General features: G+C 33.9%; 1 protein-coding gene across 2 annotated transcripts; it reads right to left on the bottom strand.

Annotated features, from left to right (window-relative positions):
• Positions 1 to 11,185: 11,185 nt before the first annotated feature.
• LOC114169381 (uncharacterized) lies at positions 11,186 to 15,204 on the bottom strand. 2 transcript variants are annotated; one of them, XM_028054520.2, is made up of 4 exons: positions 14,935 to 15,204; positions 12,757 to 13,784; positions 11,640 to 12,671; positions 11,186 to 11,555 (listed from the first exon to the last, which is right to left on the bottom strand). In XM_028054520.2, exons 2-4 carry the CDS (start codon positions 13,771 to 13,773, stop codon positions 11,526 to 11,528), a joined length of 2,079 nt encoding a protein of 692 aa, XP_027910321.2. In that variant the 5' UTR covers positions 13,774 to 13,784; positions 14,935 to 15,204; the 3' UTR covers positions 11,186 to 11,525. The 2 variants fall into 2 exon arrangements, with proteins under 2 accessions (XP_027910321.2, XP_027910322.2); XM_028054521.2 differs by lacking the exon at positions 14,935 to 15,204 and adding an exon at positions 14,596 to 14,909.
• Between the last annotated feature and the right edge of the window lie 533 nt (positions 15,205 to 15,737).

Below are 15,737 nucleotides of genomic sequence, written 5' to 3'. Positions count from 1 at the left end.
TTGAGGCTTTGATGATATTGTCAAGATTGGTTTTGGTGATCCTAGTAGGGGTCCATATTGTTCTTTACTTAGTGGTTGTCCACTCATTATTGTTTTTCCTGTAAAAATTCTCTTGTTAACAAATTTGGTAATGAATTTTCTATTCCTTTGATATGTTCTATCTTAAAATCAAAACATGATAATAAAGCTTGTCATCTTGCAAAAATATGTTTAGAAACCAAATTTTGGACATCTTTTGTCAAAACACTTAGGGTTGCTTTGCAATTAGTTCGAATAAAAAACATTTTATTGAATAAATCATCTTGAAATTTTTGTAAGCATAAAACTATTGACAAAATCTTTTTCTTAACAGTGGAATACTTTTGTTGAGTGGGATGCTAGATACTCGAGCCCCTCGAGCACAACCTCCACACTTCACGATCTCTCCCCTAGGCGAGATACCCTCGCCTAAGCGAGATGCTCAAGCAACACCAGTGTTTGAGTTTTTGCTATTTTCGCCTGGGCGAGCCTGGCTCGCCTGAGCGAAATTAACAGACATTCTCCTTTGATCACGCACCCCGACACCAATTCCAACCCAATTTCCTTCCCTCCACATTTACCAAGTAACCCAAAACACTTCGAGAGTTATACGGACATTATTTAGACATAGTTTGACACCAATTTCTGATATTGCACATAACACATCATACAACATAGATAATACCTCCATCATATTCATAACAGGGTATAAGGCATTGTCCAACAACATCGAAATCACCAAAATACCAATTCACAGCACATAGGCACGAGAATTTAGGGCAAATCAACAAACAATCATGGGCATATAACTCTTACTCATACATATAACCTAAAACACGAAAATAGCTCCCCTTACCTGTTTCCTATGCTTAAAACAAGAAAAGATGATGGTTCTTCTTGCCCAAAATTAACTTCTCTTGGTGCCCTCCAATTCCAGCCCTCTTGATCCCCTTTTTGCACTCTTCACTCCCAAACTCGTGCTCCTTACTACCTTCTAGGTTTTAGACTCCAAAAACCCTCCTAATTGCTTGGTTTTGCCCTTTTATATGGTCATTTAATTATGGTAAATAGTAAAAATGAAATTCTGATTTTTAAGTGTCTCTAAATGCTTAAAGACCATTATGGATTGTTTTCCCAACTCCCTTGACTTCCCATTGCCTTTAGGGTTTTCCCACTCTTTCACATTCAGACCACTATTTTATTAGCAAAAATAAAGAGAGCAATTTCGTTATGAACGGGATTTGAACACATACCCTTGAAATTCCAAAGTTAAGACACCACCAATTCAACCAAATCATGTTTGTGTTAAATCCTCTAATTGTATAATTATGTTAGTACCCAACATAACCATGCAATCTATTAAAATTAATAATCAATCAAATAACACATATATTGCATACATAGGACTCGAACCCAAGTCCTCTCACACAATCAAAGTACTCTCAACCATTTGAGCTTGTACTTTTCCACGTCACAACAATTAACATTAAATGCCATAAAGGCTTCTACTACCCACATTTATTAAATAATTATTAATTTAATTATTTAAATTTCACGGGTCTTGCAACAGGTATGGAGAAACCAGGGTTAGGCTGGGTACTGGTCTACAGCTTGGTGGCAAGCGTAGCTTGCCGCCAGGCGAGACGAAGTGCAATTACGGGATTTCGAGTTTAGGCAGTGGAATAATGGAGAGACGAACCTAGGTGAGGGAGTAGTACTGGAAATTTATTGATGAAACTGTAAGGAACAATATGATTATAGTATTGAATTATGTGAATTGGAAGAGGTGTGAAGGTATGAGTATAGTATGGTGTGGTTGTAGGAAAGCTAATTAAATTTAGGGAGGATGATGATTCTAATTCAAAGTTCCAGGTTTGGAAAGTATAAGTTTGCTTGGAGGTGTAAAATTGGGACATGAGATAGGGTGTCTTAGTGAGTTAAGGTATTAGCTATGATTTGTGTAAGATGGATTGAAAGCTAAATGAGTAGAAGGTGTAGTACTGTTGTAATGCGATTTAGTTAGGTAATGTGCTATGAGGTACTGTGCGGTGTGGCCTCATTTTGAGTTAGGGTGAATCATTGGTTAATAATTGAAGAACGTGGTAAACCCTAGGTTTTGTTGTGAGATTGAGAATGGAGAATTATAGGTAATGGGTTCACTTGTGGGGTGTCAAGGAGTCAAGAATAAGTATTGAATGGATGAGAGTGTATTGCTGCCTTGGAAGAGTGAAAAGAATGTGAGATAATCTGGTATGAGGCGAGGAAACAGCAAACTGGTACGCTGCTGATACAGTGCCTGGCGGCGGGAGCGTGCGCGCCAGGCGGTAGGAGCTCCAGGACTAAGTCTACAACGATTGGCGCCTGGCGGTAGGGTAGGATCCGCCAGGCGGACGCAAAGTAGTAGATGTTATGTTCATGGACCTGGTGCCTGGCGGTGTGGGTTGAACCGCCAGGTGGTCTGCACTGGTTTCGCCTGGCGGCGCTTGGGGCTACGTCAGGCGATAGTGCTGCAGATTATGACTTGTGTGCGTTGCTTTTAAGCAATAATGCTATACTTGGATCGGGAGATGTTGTGCCATGAGCGGGTAGGTTCATGGATTATGGTGAACATGTGATGATATGAGTGATGAGATTCATATCCAGTTACTCTCGTGTATGGATACGAGCGAGGTATGTTCGTATGTTTCGTGCTCACGCTTGAGAGATGCTACGTGCGGAGAGGTACGTGGCTGGTGGATCATATGTGTTGGACTACGGGCGGGTAGGTCCGTAGAGCAGGACTACGAGAGGGGAGGTTCGTAGAGTAGGACTACGAGTAGGAGGTTCGTAGAAGCAGGACCACGAGCGGGCAGGTTCGTGTGAGCATCATATTCCCGAGTCCAAGGCTAACCATTTGTGTGATTTGAAGGCTGAATAGCCTTGGGGTGAAGGTCTTGGCCAAGAACTAAGTAGATTGAATAAGATGAGTGTATGACTTATCTTGTGTTTTTATATATATGTTATTTTATTTTTATCAACTCACCCTTTTTGTTTGTGTATGGCGATGATCGTGTGATTCGTTACACGAGAGCAAATGTGAATACAGGTGATGCTGAGGATGCTCAGGCGACGGAGTGAGGGCTAGCTGGGATAGATCTATAAAATTTTACTATGTTTTATTTATGGTTTTGGATTTTGGAGATTGTAATGTTTTCTCCTACTACAGTTTATAAATTTTGGCGCGATGTTTAAACATTTTAAATTTTCCCTCGTTTTGCGAATATTAATTATTGCGACGTTTTACATTCATTTTCATTTTATTTATTTTATATAAGTAATATTCCCTAGGGATGTTACATGAGTCATTTCTTTGGACTATGTTGGAAGATTTTTTCTAAGTCTTTCGAATAATGGTGCACAAATTATTCTAATATTTGGAATACAATCTGCTATGTAATTTACACATCCTAAAAATGTTTGTAATTGTTGTTTATTTTTTATCTCATTTAGAAATTTATATGTAAATTCTAAGGATTTTTGTATTGGTTATTGTGTTTTTATAGATTTCATAACCTAAAAATCTTGTTTTGTTTGGAATATTTTCATTTTTCTTGCTAATACTACTAATCCATTATCTTTCATTATTTTGATGCATGTATCTAAATGATTAATATGTTCAATGATATTTTTTGAAAAGATTAGCACATCATCTAAATATACTATTGAAAATTTCATATAAGGATAAAAAATATCATTCATTATGTTTTGAAACTCACTTGGAGCATTTTCTTAATCCTTGTGGCATCTAATTCCATTCCTAATGCCCAAAGGGTACTACAAAAGTTGTTTTGTACTTATCTTCTTTGACTGATATTTGGTAGTATCTTGATTTTGAATCAAATTTAGAAAATATTATTGCATCATGTACTCTTTTTATCAAATCATTCTTATTTGGTAAAGGATATCTTATGCATTTTAGTACTTTATTTAAGGGTCTATAATTAATTACTAGTCTTGGAGCTCCTCTTTCTATTTCAGAATCTTTAAGGACATAAAATCATGTACTACTCCATGCTGATTTAGATGGTCTAATTAATCCTTTGTCTAAATATTCTTAGAATCTCTTTTCTGCAAGTATTGGTCTAGCTTTTGTTGGAATTTGTTTTTCATCAAAAGTTTTTATACATGGTAATGTGATTGCATATTTTTCCTATGCCAAAAAATAGTAGGATTTGTTTTACATATTTCTTTTTCTATTTTTTCTTCATAAGATTTTATAATATTTTTAATATTTGGATTATTAATTTGTTCTTCTATTCTTTAAAATTTATCTTTTTGTTTAACATATTTATTGGTTTCTTCTGTATGTCTATTTGTATTATTGGTGATTCTTTTACAAGATTTAACTCTCTTGTTCTTAGTGGTTTGGTAAATATGAAACAAATTTCATTTCCTAAGATATCGGTTACTAATCCAATTTCAGTTACTTGAAAAGGGTATAATAATGTTAAAAATGGGTTCATAGTATCATGGGAGTATTCATATTTTTGATTAATACAAAAGAAGTATTACAACAAACTTTATTTTTACATTGGATAGTTTATATTGTATATGCATTTTTGATCCATTTGCACTAGTTACTTTTTTCTAATGTCTTTTAATAATATTGTGTAGCAATTAATCCCTCTTGAATAGAATTCACATCTGCTCTAGAATTAACTAAAGCTATTGTTTTAAATATTTCTTCCTTTATGACTAAAGTTACTTCAACATGCCATTTATGAGTGGTTATTAGGCTTAACAAATTAATATAGCTATCATTAACTGTATTTTCAATTTCTTGTGAGCTTTCTTTATTATTTTGATTTCTTATGACCTCTTTTCCTTCTAATTCTAATAATCTATATTCTAAGGATATATAATTTTCTTTTAGTAGTTGTATTACTTGTTTAAGATTCTTCTATATCTTCTTGAAAGTCTTTTATTGTCACTTGTCGACTTGGACCCTTAAATCTATTATAAATTTCTTTCATACTTATTGGTTTTACGTTTTGTTGAACTTATTCACTATGTGTTATTAAATTATTTAATTGTTGTAAGAATTCATTTTTTAATGTGAGTCTTCTAATTTATCTGTTATGGAAATTAATGTAGAAGTTTGGTCTTTTGTTAACATATTTATACGTTTACAATTTGTACAGTCACGTAAGCCTGGACCTATACAGTAATCATCTTCAGGGTCTTCTTCTATACTTTCACTACAAGTTTCTTGTTCAATTTGTTCTAACTCTAATTCACTATCCTCTTCTTCTGGTGGACTATTAGATTCTTCTGGTTCATAATTAATTAAGATATTTAATAAACTTTCTTTTAATTTTTTATCTTCTATTTGATTTATTGTTTGTGCTACTTTGCAAACTATTAGCATAATGACCTGGTTTACCCCTTTTCCAACATACATTATCTGTTTTCTTTAATTTCTTATATTTAGGTTTTCTTGTAGCTTTTATTTTATTTTCTACGCTTTGATTATTTGATTTATTTTGAAATTTTTATACGATTTTTTTGTAAGGTTTTCTATATCTCTTTTCTTGTTTTTTATTTACTTTTTTCCTTATTGCACTTGTGCTCTAATGGGTTCCATACCATATTGTTGACAAAATGTACCTATCTCTTTTGTATTAACCATACTTTCTTTTCTTAATTTATTTTGTAATTTAAAATCTGTTAATACTTGTATTCTTATTTCTATAATTATATTATGTATTTGACATAAGTTAATATATCATACGCTATTGATTTACCATAATGTCTTTCTAAATTCATTTTTACTTTTCTGAAAATAATTTAGACAATCTTGCTAAGAATCTTTCTTTCCAAAAGCCAGCAAAACTATCTTCTCTTAGAGTTACTTTCGATAAAAAAAAAATATCTTTATACCACCTGTAATCTGACATTGTTGGACAATAAAGGTTTGCTAATTGATTGGCAAATCTTTCTCTAAAGATATTTGGATCTCCCTACAAAATTTTGATTTGTTGAGTAAATTAATGTTGAGACTGTGTCTTCTTGATTAGTTTCAGTTTTTACACTATTGAGAATTGCTAGTTTATCTTGTTCTGTGCAGAGATTATCCCACCAACCTTTTAGTTGGCTGGTAAATCCTTGCACAATAGTCATATAGCAGCAGATTTGTCACTACAACCTTTTGTTTTATAGGCAGTAGCTACCATTGTCATTTGACAAGTTAGATTTAGAATGACTTGTTCACTCATTCCATCCAAATTCCATTCAGTTATTTTATTTTCTGAAAAGGCATTTTATACCAATTCTCCTCTTTCTTCAAACTGCTCATCAACAGTTGTAGGTTGAGGATAATAATTTCTAAGTTATATGTTCTTAACTTATTGATTTCTAATGTATTTATTGATGTTTTGTTTAATTGATCTATGTTTTAATTCTTCTATTTTTAAGTACGTATCACTTTTTAGTTTTAATGAAATCTAATTCTTTTTTTGGCACATTAAATAACTTATATATTGGTTTTACAAGTTCTTTTGAAACTAGCGATTTCTTTTTGTTTATTTTATATCCTAGGTAATTGTTTTGACATAATATCTAGTATTGTACGAGTAATTAAGTTGAGAATGTAGTTTTTTAACATCTTTCACTTGTACAGGCTTGTCTTCATTTTTAACATCTTTATAAGGGCTAGCTTCGATTTCTATATCTTTTGTGGGTTGTATTACAATTCATTGTTGTGGAGGATATTCTAATTCTATTATTTCATTATTTACAATTTTCCAACTACTAGTTATCTTGTCTAATGGACATATAGATTTATTACAATTAAAGGGATATTCTAAGTCATTATCTTTACTGTAATTTGAAAACCAATAAAAGAAGTATAAATTTATTTCATGTTAATTTAGATAATTATAAAATTCTTCTCTAAAATGTTTAGTTTGTTGTTTTGTGAATGCTTTAAAATGCCACTCTCTTCTTTCCTTATTATAATCATCTTCAAAATATTTTCTTATCCGATCTGTATCTATTCTGAAGGGTTCTTCTTTACTTAAAAGTATTTAATATTTGAGAGGCTGTTGGAGAATAATGAGGGGACTCCGATTTTTCAAATTCTTCATATACGGGTGATGAGTAGATAAAATATATGTGCATTCATGCATTAGTTTAAACCATTTTTATTTATTTTTGCATTATTTGAATGATTTCATCAAGCATTATCTTTGTTTTGGATCATACATTTGGGTTTGTGCATTCTTTGTGTAAACAAGTGTTTCAAGGTGTGAAATCATAGTTTGGAGGGAGTTAGTGTCAAAATTTGGTCCTATTCGGTCGAGTCGGTCACAACCAAAATTTGACAGTATTTAGCCTAGTCTGCTCTGGTCAAAATTAATTTGATTTTAGTCGAGTCGGCCTTGGTTGAAATTTGGCCAAGTCGGTCCTGGCTCAAATTTGGTCGTATTCAAGTGAAACGACCTCAGACGAAATTAAGTCGTATTCAGACGAGTCGGTCACGATCGAAATTTGGCCTATTCAGCTTAGTTGGCCCCAACCAGAATTCAACCGAATTTAGCTCAGTTGAGCCCGACCGAAATTCAGTCGAGTTGAGTCGGTCCCGACCAAATTTTGGTCAAGTTTGTTAAACTCAAGTCATGCACTCGAGAAGAATAAAATAAATGGGACGAGATGTACACAACCTAAAACACAATTTACTGTGGTGTTTTTCATTGAATTAAGATAGGATATTAAATAGTGGTGTGTACTGTAAGACTCAGGAAAATTGAACAATTAAATAAATAATCATTTAGTAAATGCGGGTAGTGGAAGCCTTTATGGCATTTAATGTTAGTATTGTGATGTGGAAAAGTACTAGCTCAAATGGTTGAGAGTACTTTACATGTGTGAGAGGACTTGGGTTTGAGTCCTATGTATGCCTTTGTGTGTTATTTTAATTTATGCATTATTTTGTTAATATATTTGAATGCTAGACGTGATAATATAATCCTACAATTTTAAGAATTATCACAAACATGACTAAGTTGAATTGGTTGTGTAATTGCCTTGTGATTGAGTGGTTGTGGGTTTAACCTTTGTTGAGAACAAATTAATCTCATTATTTTTGTTAAAGTACTTGTGGTCTGAATGTGAAAGGATGGGAAAGCCTAGAACCCATAATGGCCTATGAAAGGTAGTAATAACATTAAACAGAACCATTTTTCGTTTTTATTTTTAAAAGCCTTGGGGGTATTAAGGCTGTGATGGCCTATGAAAGGTAGTAATAACATTAAACAGAACCATTTTTCGTTTTTATTTTTAAAAGCCTTGGGGGTATTAAGGATGTGATTAGGGTCTAACTATGAGAATATAATTGTGTGTAATTGTATTATTTAACTGTTATGCTTCTCATATTTTGTTGAGCTCACCCTTTCTGTTTGTGCTTGGCGATGATCGTGTAATTCTTTACACGAGAGCAGTTGATGATACAAGTGATGCTGCTAACCCCTGAGACGGAGAGAGGGCTATCCTGGGGATTTTGAGTTATGGAAATTCTTAGGTTTTTCATGGTTTTGTTAGATTTTGGAAATTGTATTAAAAGTACTATTTAGTTTCTTTAAATTTATGGCGCTATTATTATTGTGATAAATTTTCCCGCGTTTTCGGAGTAATAAAGTGCAATGTTTGAACTCCTTTATTCTTATTTATATATTGATTTATTTAAGCCAAGTAATTTTCAGTAGGGATGTTACATGTACATAGTAATTGTTCTACAAAATAGTTGTGCATAATGGAATGAAAACTCTCGGCATTTTAGCTAACCAAATCCACAACTCACACAAACATAAACTACCTTATTTTGATGCTAAATAAAAATAACTTAATAGTTAAAGATTAACTAACAAAGTCGACCTTTGGCCATATTTGGCCGAGTTGGCCCATGACGAAATTTAGCCGTTTCGACGGAGTCAACCGTGACCAAAATTTGGAAGTATTTAGGCGAGTCGGCTTTAACCGAATTTCGACCGAATTCAGTTGAGTCGACCCCGATCAATGTTTGGCCAAGTCAGCCCAAGTCCAAATTTTGTCATATTCGGCCAAGTCAGCTTGGGACAAAATTTAGCCATTTCAACCGAGTCAGTTGCAACCGAAATTTGGCCGTATTCAACCGAGTCAACCCCAATCAAAATTCGGCGTAATTCAGTCGAGTTAGCCCTGACCAAAATTTGGTCAAGTCGACCCTAGCCAAAACTTGGCAATATTTGTCCGAGTCTGCCTCGGGCGAAATTTTGTAGTATTCAGTCAAGTCGGCAATGACCGAAATTTTGCCATATTCAGCCGAGTCGATCCCGATCGACGAATTCATTCTAGTCAACCCCGACTGAAATTGATCGTGTACGCCCTGCCCCAAATGTGTCCATATTTGGCTGAATCGGCTCTGGCCAAATCCAACCAAGTCAATCCTGACCGAAATTTTATTGAGTCGGCCCTAGGCCAAATTTGTCTGTATTAGACCACATCATCCTCGGTTGAATTCGGTTGTATGCGGCCAAATTTTACCGAGTCGGTCCTAAGAGTCGACCCCGACTGTAATTTGTTGGAATTTGGTCGAGTCAACCCCAACCAAAATTTGTTCGAATTTGACCAAGTAGGTCTAAACCAAAATTTGGTCGGCCCCAACTGAAATTTGCCCAAGTCAGCCATGATCGAAAGTCAGCCGAGTCCATCCCATGGTGAAATTCGGCCGACTTGGCCTTGACAAAAGATCTACCAAATTTAATGGTGTCGGCCCTAAGAACACACAAGTTTTAGAAAATTCAATTTAAATTTCTTTTATAAAAAATAAATTTTGGATTTTGAACTTGATCTTTGGATCTAAATTTAAATCTTGATCCAAATATTTGGATCTGAATTTAAAAAATTCAAACTAGTTCTCTGAAAAATTGATTTTGATTGAAAATTTTATCCAATTATTTGAATCTAATATAGACTTGGATTGAATCATTAAAAATTCACTCCATAATCATCCCTACACACTAATGTGAAGGGTGTTCAAATATAAAAATGGAAGTTTGAAGGATATTTAGATTCAAAATACCTCGATATCCTTTTTATCTTTATTTTATTTTATTTTTTATATGAATTAAAGGATTCCAAATATTTCATATTTAATATAATTCTTTGTCTATTAAAAAAATTTGAACATAATATTTAGATTTACATCTTATCTTAAAAACTTGTCTACGTCTTAAAATATAGTTTTAAAGATTTTGAAGGTATAAAGATATTTTATAATTATCTGTTAGGATAAATGAATAATTATAATTAGAATATTACTGTTTGTAATAAAATGTCTATAACTTTGTGTTGATTTTCCTTAATAGTAAATCAATCAATCTACTTTGATTGGATAGTAACTGAACATAATAGAAGAGAAATCAAACCTATATAAAAGACTCTTATATTCTTTGTTACTTTCCTTCATCTCTCTTTTATAATTCTCTTTTCTTAGCATTTAAAAAACTATCAAAATTATTCTAAGAGCTGCTCTTAAGTAATCCAAGAAATTTTTTTAAGAGAATATTTCTTAATATTGTTCAAGTGCTTTATTCTTATCTTATATTGAACCAATGGACAATGTTAATCTGATTTAAAAAGAAAATTAGAAGTAAAAGTTATATTTCTAAATTTAAACATTATTCAAAATACTGATTTTTAAAATTTAAAGTCTCATAAGCGAAACTAATTCAATTTTTAAATGTAGTAATTTGATATATACATTTTAATATATATATATATATATATATATATATATATATATATATATATTAATAAAATAATATTATTGTTCACATTTAGATTATAATTATATTTTTAATAACGGGTCAACTCATGAATTAGCATACTTTTTCAGCCCATCCTAGCCTATTTTATAGACTATTCAAACAGGTTTATAGGACAAAACCTATACCAACTTTAAATATAATATCATACCAACTCTAAATATATTATGTAATCCATGCTAACTGATTTTAAATTATAAATTCCTAACATAGCCATTCTTGAAGCATTCCAATATTCAGAATCATTGGCACAATGATAACTTTGACAGCATATCACACATTGATTCTCATGTTGCATCAATAGTAAAGGTAGTTTACCACCACAGTTGAAGAAAATTGAAGAGCATGACCACCATAATCATCATCATTACAAATTTATTCTTTCTAGGGAACAAGTCTTTTGCCCTGATATTACAAGAACAGATCACCTTAAAGATTTTCAGTGATAAACTTTAGCTGAAACAAGTTTATACATTTACAAGACAAAAAGGGAAACTCTGATTTACACTTTTGAGTAGTATTACACTATACTATCTCATCTCATGTATCTATATATAAAAGCAAAAGGGAGATCCATCTGTAGAATGATCCTAGCAACAATTAATTACATTTAGAAGACCCTGCACATTTCAGCAAGCAAATCAAATTACCAAATCTTCTGCAAATTCATGCTTCAGGAATGGTTGGAAGTAGTTCCTGTAAGAGATTGAAGGAGTATAAAAACCATGAAGATACCACATTATATTTATGCAAAATGATTGACTCAATTCAGTGAATTACCTCACCAAACTGAAGATGCCCATGATTAGCTTTAGAAGATTTAACAATTCTTTCCCACTTGGGATCTGATAATGCTGTGCTGGGAATTTGAACTGGTGCAGGTAAGTGGGTAGCAAGTTTAGACCGTAAAAATGTGTTCTTGGAGGAAACTGTTGGCAAAGTGCGCTTAAGCCAAGACTCTGAAGGAGCTTTTGGTGAAGGAAGTGCAAGAGGATGCTTCATAGAGCTTGCATTTAGAGTCTCTCCATGGCCCAACTTCATATACAATTTTGTGTCACCTACCACTTTTGAGCTAGTCAAAGTACTAGGGTCCTCACTAGATCTAAGAGTGCATTCTTGATCAAACACTTTGGTAGCTGATAGGCCCTTTGGATCAAATTTCAAATCACTAGTAAACTTCTTGTTTCTCCAGGAACCAGGACCATTAGAACCTTCCTTAATGCTAAAAACTTTGCTTTCAGACTCTCTTTTCTTGGATTCAACCATTGCTGGACTTGAAAATGCAACCAAAGCATGATCCAAATTATTCCCTTGGTAATTAGGCTCTTCTGGGCATATTTTCTTGGGATGATTTTTCAGCTCCATTTGCAAATTATCATTTGAATTGTCAGCATCAACCAAGAGAGATGAATCAAGAGAAGCTGAACTTTTAGGTTGTAAGACACCCTTTTCATCCACAATACCCAAGTGTTTGCTTTCCTCAATTGAATAGTCTATACAAAGATTTTTATCAAGACCAGTGTCTTTCCTTGAAGTATCAAAATCATCCCCTCTGTCATTGGTGTCTGAAGAACATGCATTTGAAGATTTGACCTCATGTACAGAATCTACATATAGAGTTTTCTCAACAACAGGGCTTTCACTGCTTGACTCAAATTGAGAGCTCTCAGAGGTTGATGATTTGCTGCAAGCTCGGCGAGGTGGATCAATACCATGCTCAGATTTTTCTGCTGTGCCGAAATCTTTCTTCTCTTTTGTAAAGCCGGATTGAGAGTTTAGAGACATTTTCCCATTATTAGCAGTTCTACCATTCTGCAGAATAGAGAACAAAACAAAATGATAACACAGTCTGAAGTGAAAGAAATGTGTAGGTATTAGGTGGGTCTAATTTATATACCTCTTTTGCAGTTCTTCTGTGAGAAACAATTGATTTATTCTGCACTCCATGTCCTGTAGAACTTGGAATCCTACCTTCCGTTCTTAATCCTGGAACTGGGTTCAAAAGGCAGAACCGAGGAAACAGTCCACAAACTTTGGGTGCATAGTTTTCATATCCATCATTATCATCACTTTCATCTCCACTTTCTTCCCTACCAATATCTTGAACATAATGCGGCAAAACCTTTTGCCATTTCTCATTTAGGGGGCGGGAATTTGTTCCAGTTACCACTTTCCTCGTCAGTTTTGGTTGTTCTAGTGCAGCAAGTGGCTTCCTAGAGTGGTGTTGAAGTGAAGGTGTTTCAGAAGCCATTGCCTTTGCTGCAGGCAAGAACCTATCAATCATGAAATCACGCGCCTCTTGATCTGTTGGAAAACTTCCAGATGGTTGGACCTCATGGTCATCCCATTCACTCAAACCACTCACACTACAACTCATGAAGAATGATTCTGTTCTGGAAAGTGTATCAAGAGCATCTAGATAGGTCTCATCCTCATTGTCTGAACAAGAACTTGCCTTCTCAGTTACTTCTTTGGGGCTTTCATGTTTTGTCACTTGATTATCCAAAGATGCAGCATGCTCAGAATCTGAAACACTTCTTTCTGTGCTGGACTGAGTAACCAATGTAACTTTAGGAACTATATCAAAATCTTGCTGATCAGCTTTCAAAACCCTCCCAGGTGGAAGCTTTGGAGCAACAGAAGCCCGTTCAAGAGCCTGTGTTTGTAGTCTGCTTTCATTCTTCGGCTTCCCTGGAGTCTTCTCCCACACGAAAGGAACAGTTCCAGGGTTACTCACTGGACCGGATTTTAAATCTGATTTGTAGAACGGAAGAGGAGGTCTTTTGGGTACTGCCTTATCAGGTTTCCTTTTATTTTCATTTTCAGAGGCCACTGTTGATGAGATTCTCCTCACTGATAGAAGAGGTTGATCAAAATCTAACTGCTTTTCTTCCATCAGATTCTTTAGAATCATCTGGTTTGTTTCTGCAAAACCCCAGACTCAAAATCAAATTGAAACTCAAACGAGACATTTTCATATGCTTGATGAACCACATACCCAGAAAACAAGCTAACATTTTTGCATTTGTCAATTCTTTACTAATTTACATGTGAAACACGAAGTTGATTTAGCATAAAGAAAATGATCTCAAGACACTTTGTATATGAAATCAAATATTGTACAGAACAACAGTATCCAAAATAAACTCTGCTTGTTTCACGATTTCTATTTGACTATGGAAGACACAACAGTGACTGAACATTGACTGAAAGATGAATCAACCAGAAATTTGAGCAAATGTATGAATAATGGCATGGCTTTGGAGGTTTTTCTTATCTTCAGGTTCAATCTACTACCCAGCAAATCGTAATTGGCTTATGATAGAATTGGATACTATCCTATTAGCTTTCTACAATATGGAATCAACTTTTAGTCATAAGATTCTCAGATAACCATTTCCAACCAAGTTTCTATTGAAGCAGCTCCATCAATTACATATATATGAATTCCGACATAAACTGAATTCCACCTTTTCGTCTCATTCCGGAAGAGGAAGAAACAAAATCAAGCAAACCGCGTTACATGAAGCTGGAAACTGAAAGAAGGCTGACTATTCCACAGAGGTCAAACAAACACTTTAAAGCAATTATAATTGACAAATAAAACAAAACTTCACCCTCATCTAATGCAATAAAGAAACATGTTGATAACATTTCAGATTGCATAACTAAGAAAGTCTTCAAGAAAAGGAAGAACACAAAGATATGATTTAGATTTGTAAGCACCGCATCCTACCCAATATTGAATTCACAATCAAACCAGACCTGAGAGCACTTTCAAGAACACACACACAATAATCAGAGAAAGGCAGATTTTGATCAGTTAAGACCGTCGGTTTTTCAATTATTTTATTTTTCTCATAAAGCCACTTTGTTAATTAAACAAGAAAAAAAGGCCATCAAGTTCAGTTTTGAATTTTATGAAAGGCACGTAAAGAAACGTTTTTTACACGTTTTCCGACCAAACAGACAAACCCCACTGTACCATTCATCATCAGCTACCAAACCCAAGAAACACCGACACAAAGAGAGAGAGAGAGAAGAGTGAAAAGGAACCTCGGTAAAATGAACATACCCAGAAATCAAATTACTCTCTTGCTCAGGAAAATTGTTGAAAGAAACGTTCAAAGAATCAAAGCCAAACTCAAAAGCGAAGAAGAAGAAGAAGAAGATAGAAACAGAGGAAGTTTCGTAGCTTAAAGAAGAAGAAGAAAGAGAAAGTGAGAGCTTTCAAAGCAGTAAGAGTTCGAGAGTTAACTCGTTTTGTTGGGTTGTGTTTATTGCTGTTTGGTTGGCTGCAGAGTGAAACTGAACTTACCAACCGAGCTGCAATATGCAAAGATGAAGATATTCAAAAACCCATTTATATTTAATTCCTCCGCGTATTCAATAATAGTTAACATTTTCTTACAAGATAAGATAGCATTTATATATAATTACTATTTATAATAAATAGGTGTTTTTAATATTTTAAATATCTTTGATAAAAAAATTATAATAAATAAGCATTTCATGAGGAACCCGTTTTGTTCGGGAAAGAAATGAAAAGATTGTCGTTAGTTGTGAGTATTTTAATGGTGATGCAGAGTTTGGAGTTTGGAACATTTATTTAAGGGGCCACTTGGTTTGGGATCATGTGAAGGAGGAGGTAGAGAAAGCCAAGCCAGGTTGCTATGCCCAAAAAGGGTCCTAAAAAAGATGCAAAATCTCTATCTATGGATGAGGAAAGATCTTTCAAAGAAGAAAAATCTCCTTAACTTTATTTTATACGTGTTTAATTATAAAGGGTATGAACTTAGCTCACAAGGGTCCACTCCATTTTTTTGCATTTATGCAATGACGGTGCCTCCTCTGTCTTCCTCCTTCTTTAGTTTTTTT

Source organism: Vigna unguiculata, chromosome 11, assembly GCF_037176805.1.
Source record: "Vigna unguiculata cultivar grain cowpea cultivar isolate G323 ecotype 2 chromosome 11, ASM3717680v1, whole genome shotgun sequence".
NCBI lineage: Eukaryota > Viridiplantae > Streptophyta > Magnoliopsida > Fabales > Fabaceae > Vigna > Vigna unguiculata.
This window is presented reverse-complemented; position numbering and strand designations above follow the sequence as displayed.